This window comes from Bidens hawaiensis, unplaced genomic scaffold (genome assembly GCF_021521415.1).
Source record: "Bidens hawaiensis isolate Kalapana, Puna unplaced genomic scaffold, B.hawaiensis_p1.1 tig00028286_1, whole genome shotgun sequence".
Lineage (NCBI taxonomy): Eukaryota > Viridiplantae > Streptophyta > Magnoliopsida > Asterales > Asteraceae > Bidens > Bidens hawaiensis.
Window position 1 is genome coordinate 226,418 of NW_027494613.1, and position 5,096 is coordinate 231,513.

General features: G+C 37.4%; 1 protein-coding gene across 1 annotated transcript; it reads right to left on the minus strand.

Moving 5' to 3' along the window:
* Positions 1-4,120: 4,120 nt before the first annotated feature.
* On the minus strand, positions 4,121-4,633 carry LOC143576745 (uncharacterized). Its single transcript, XM_077060771.1, has one exon. The coding sequence runs from the start codon at positions 4,631-4,633 to the stop codon at positions 4,121-4,123; it is 513 nt and encodes a 170-aa protein (XP_076916886.1).
* Between the last annotated feature and the right edge of the window lie 463 nt (positions 4,634-5,096).

Below are 5,096 nucleotides of genomic sequence, written 5' to 3' on the forward strand. Positions count from 1 at the left end.
AGGGATTATTTTGTTGGTCCACCCTTTAACGACTTGATAGCAATCGGTTCTTTCGTGGGAATTCTTCTTATTCCTTTTGTTCTCTACCATGTCACCCCCGGTGGTCCTTCTGTTGGTAATCGTTCCATTATCTTTTTGGGTATGCTCTTCATCACATAATACTTCGATTATTTAAATATAAAACAAATTTAATATATATATATACTCTATATGATTTGCTGCTAAAAAAATCTCATGTGTCGCTCTCTAGTCAAACACCCCCCCATTTGCACCACCAGATTTCTTCAGCTTTATGATGGGCACTCGTTCGTTTCACCCATTTTAGCTTTAATTTTCGTGGGTTATAACACCTCCTTAACTGCTTCCCCTTTTGTCAAACCCTAAACATTGGTTAGCTCCTCACCATATGAGCTACACACCAACATGTTCCATCAGCTTCACCATAACGAATCCCCAGTGAATTCTCCGGCACTTACTCTACCCCCTCCCTTTGGTTGTCGACGACAAAGACATGGAATCTACGTGTGGTGGCTCGGTCTTCTCAACGGTACCTTCAACTTTTAAGCCCATAACTAAGATTTGCTCATACAAGTATCAAACTAACAAATTAAGATCAAACTAACAAATAAATATCAAATTATTAGACAATAACACAAAATGCAATGACATCACTTGGATCTCGGATCGGTTTGGTAGAACGAGCAAAAATGAGTAGAATATTGGAAATTACCTTCAAGAGTGCGAAGAGTTGTTAGGGGTTGATGTGACCCCTAGGCTCTATTTTTTCATATAATGGTCCAATCGGCATAGCCTTGGACCAATACAGATAACAATGTACATGGAAACGTCATAAATGTAAACTTATTACACCGGTATTCCCCTAGTTGTTGCTATGATGATAATAACGATTAGGTAACGGTTGCAAACACACACACAAGGATTTGTTACGAGGAAAAGTCCTTGATCTTGTTTGGATCGCCGGCACAAAAACACTGGGTGATGAATGTTGTCTATCACCATTTTATTAATTAAGAAATCGGGTTACAAATGGTGGAGTTTATGATCAAAGATTACAAAGTAGCTAAGTGTGTATGTACTGCTTAGAGAGTGTTTATGAATGTGTGCAGTAAGTAAATGAATGTGTGCTTAATTTGATCATAAACTCGGTATATAAAAAACATAACAACTAAAAAATTGTCCTACAAACTCGCAACCTTCCCACTATCTTCATCCACGCCTTTTGACCACGTTTTCAACAAGTCCAGTAGCGAAATATCATGTGGACTAGGTCTTGTAGCCGTTTCACTTAGTAAATATCAACCTACACATAAGAAACAATCATTAGGAATACCAATTATTAAGGATCCTTGATCCTGACACGACTTCGGACCTCTTCAAAAGGATAAATGATCCAGAATCGTCTTCAAGAATAACATATCCTCAATACTCAATTATTTGTGGCCTAACAGTTACGACTCTACTACACCTTAGAGTTTTAACACAAACACACTGGCTTCACTTACACTAGACTATGGCGGCGCTCATGATCCCATACTCGCGACGTACAAAGACCATTTGATCTTCCACCACCACCATTGCATAACTCATGCTCGACATTTTTAATAATAATTATAAACATATATTTATTTCATTATTTTTTCAAGTTTCCAACGCATTTCCAAAAAAAAACATTTATTTGTTTTTTTGTTATTTTTTCCTGCGCATTTATAACGAAAAATATTTAAAAAACTTAAAAAAAATCATGAGTTTTTCTGCAATAATTTCTTTTAAAAAAAATTAAAATCTGTATAATTAAAAAAAAAACATCATAAGAATTGCGTTTGAACATTTTCAACTCATTTGTAACGAAATTTATTATCTATTAATTTGGTTTGTTTTTTTGTTACACATTTCTCACGAACATGTTAAACAAAAGTGTCTAACTATCTTTTTGTTGGAAATGTGTTGGAACATTTGCAACGCATTTCCAACACAATTTCTTTTCGTTGCTATCTTGTCACAATTTTGTTGCAAATTTACGGTTTTCTTTTTTCGTAGGAACTTTGTTGGAAATGTGTTGGAAATAACGTTCGTAAGAAATGTGTTAGAAATTTTCGTAGGAATCATTACAATTTTCTAGTAGTGTTACCAAGACTATTAGGATATTAGTAAAACGAACAATATATTTGTTTACTTGTGTTCAATTTGTTTGTATGACCAAAATATGTTGTTTATTGATTTGTGAAATAAATGAGTTGATTAAATATTTTCACTATAATAGTGTCTTGTGTATTTATTCAATCACGTTGCATACTGACATATTCCACCTTTGGTCGGGATGTGACAAGACCGCCTGTTGAGGGTGGTATAGAGGACAGTATGAGGGGCTTTAAAGCCACAAACAAAAGGTTGTGGCTTCAAACAAGGGGCTGCAAAAAACAGGGGCTATAAACACATGTTGAGGCGGCATTGAGGGAAGGTGGGGCTAGTGCTCTCTCTCTCTCTCTCTCTATATATATATATATATATATATATATATATATCTCAAACACGTACACACGAATACATATAATATGGTAAAGGGGACTTTAAGTCGTAGAGCTTTATAAAGAGAGGCTTTAAATTAGCTCTGTTTCTTGTGTAACAATGACGTGAAGAAATGGTAAAGCCCCTCTACAACGCATGGACTTAAGGAACCGTTACTTGTGCATGTTTACTTTTGGAGCCTTTGAATTATCGATGTGGTATTTCTAAAATTTGGCATTTTAAATCATTTAACTTAAGGTCACCTCTCCGACCACTAACTTATGAGCTTTCCATCTTTTATGCTTGTAACGCTTACATTGATGTACAAATCTTAGGCGGATTGTATAAATATGAACATAAATATAATTGTCGAGAATAAAAGAGAATGGTTTTTAACTATTTCTCCCTGAGTGAAAATGTCACATTGTATGTTAAAAGGATGTACCTATCTTGGTTAACAGTTTCAATGTTTTTGAAACAAAGTTGCCTCAGTTAATTATTTATATAAGTCATGTCATTAAAAAAAAGTTAATTATTCATGTAATACACTCTTGGTTTTGAAAATTCAGAGAATCAAAACAAGCAAATATATTATCTTACAACCTATCTTGGTTAGCAAATAAATCAAGAGTCAATATATATCTTTGGAAAGTGTAATTCACACTGGATATAAGAAACATATAAACTTTTAGAAAATTGACCTCAACTTGTTCAAGATCGATTTGAATCGTCTTCTACAACATTTTTTTAACTTAAGATTTTATCTTAACCGAGTTCAAGCTCTAGCTTTCAACTTGATAAAGTATTTTAAGACGAATCACGCTGATTTGTATTCTAAAGGTCGAGTACAAGCTAACTTTATCTCAACTCAAGCTTGACACGAGAAGCTTGTCTAACCAAAACCGTGACAAACATAAATTACTATTTTACCAAATTCCCATAAGATAATTCGAAAAATACAAGTTGATCATGTCCCAACCCCATGTGATTGATGATGATGTTGATGTCCATCATTCAACAAAGGGACCATGCAACTGCAATTAATAAATGGTGGGTCCAGACTACTGATTTTGCTTCCCATTCAGAAAACCCGGTGGACCTCCTCACCCGACGCATACCCGCCCAGATTATTATGTCGGAAAATAATGGGATAAAACCGTCGCGTATACCTCTTAACGTGGCGGATATAGATTTTTTTTTCTAGTTTACAAAGCCAATACATTTAAAGCATCTGAACAACCTCTCCCTCCCACCTCCACCTCCTCATAAACCATATATCACCAAAAACAACAGCGTATGACACATCTCTCCCAAACTCTTTCACCAAGTTTCACCAAAACGAATACCAAACGTTTTCAAATAAACTAGGTGTGAATGTTACAAGAATATTACACCCGTCGAACATTCTAAAACGGGTGCGAAGACTACTAACGGTGGACGTGTGGATGCTATTTTGGACAACTGTGTCATCGTGTTCGACTGTTCTTCATATTTAATGATATTCGATTAGTACATAAAATTACATACTTTTATGTCAACTTAATCGCACAGTGCGTATAATATGTGGCTGTGACACATCGATTTAAATATTCAATCAAGCGGTTAAATCAACTGGATCACATTCGACTCGCCAACTTGACATGATTCTAACGTAGTCGTTTATACGATTTTCATACAAGGCCCTCCAGCCGTAAGCCTCTTCTTTTGCAAATCTCGGCCAAGTTTTAACCGGCAAAGGCACCGGGAAATCCCCTTCAAGTTGTATATATAGCCAATGAGTATCTGTAACATTAGCAACTGCCAGTACCGGATGACCACGAAACAGATCTGGTCCCTCTCTCATCGGGAAAAAGGTCTGGCTTCTATGCGGCTCCATGAGAATCAGAACGCAATTAAATGCTTGAGCAACAACGTATCCATGGCCGGGTAACTGAAACCAACGGTTGCGGGGCGCATCTTGAACCGTTTCCAAAAAATCTAACCGGCTACGGGTCGTCCCAAAAAACTCTGGGTGCTCCGTATTTAATCTTGCCCTCCACCAATCTGGGTTCCTATCCATCTCATTCTTCATGGCAACCCTAACCTCCCTCCAACTATTTTGACCCATTCCTAAACCCTCCGCAATTGCCCGAAAACCGCAGTTACCGTCAGGCTTTACGTCTATGATCCTTGAGATGTAAGGGTAACTCCAGCTTGGAACAAGGCCCTTATACCGATTTACCGCTGCAACATCTTCCGGATACACAACTAAAGGAAAACCTATGGCAGCTCCAATCTCTTATTTTTTAGACGACCGTTTTGAAGATTTAGGAGGGGGCATCTTAAGCTGTGAATGGGACTGCGACCGCGAACGCTCCAAGAATGAGGGGGTTTGGTCAGTGTTCTGTGAGGACGAAGTGGGGTACGAGGAAGGGATATACGAGCTGTGCCTGGCGGACTCGTCCTTTTTTGCTTGCTGGTTTAGGTTTGGGCGCCCGCGAGGGTCCTCCCGTTTCTCTAGCTCTTTTTTATTTGAGTTGTCGGGAAGAACAGACCAAATATTCGATAAAAGACTTCTTTTCTGTTTTCGA

What these genes read in the sequence shown, in the direction of transcription:
- LOC143576745 (XM_077060771.1), bottom strand. Translation starts at nt 4,633, where the DNA reads ATGGGTCAAAATAGTTGGAGGGAGGTTAGGGTTGCCATGAAGAATGAG.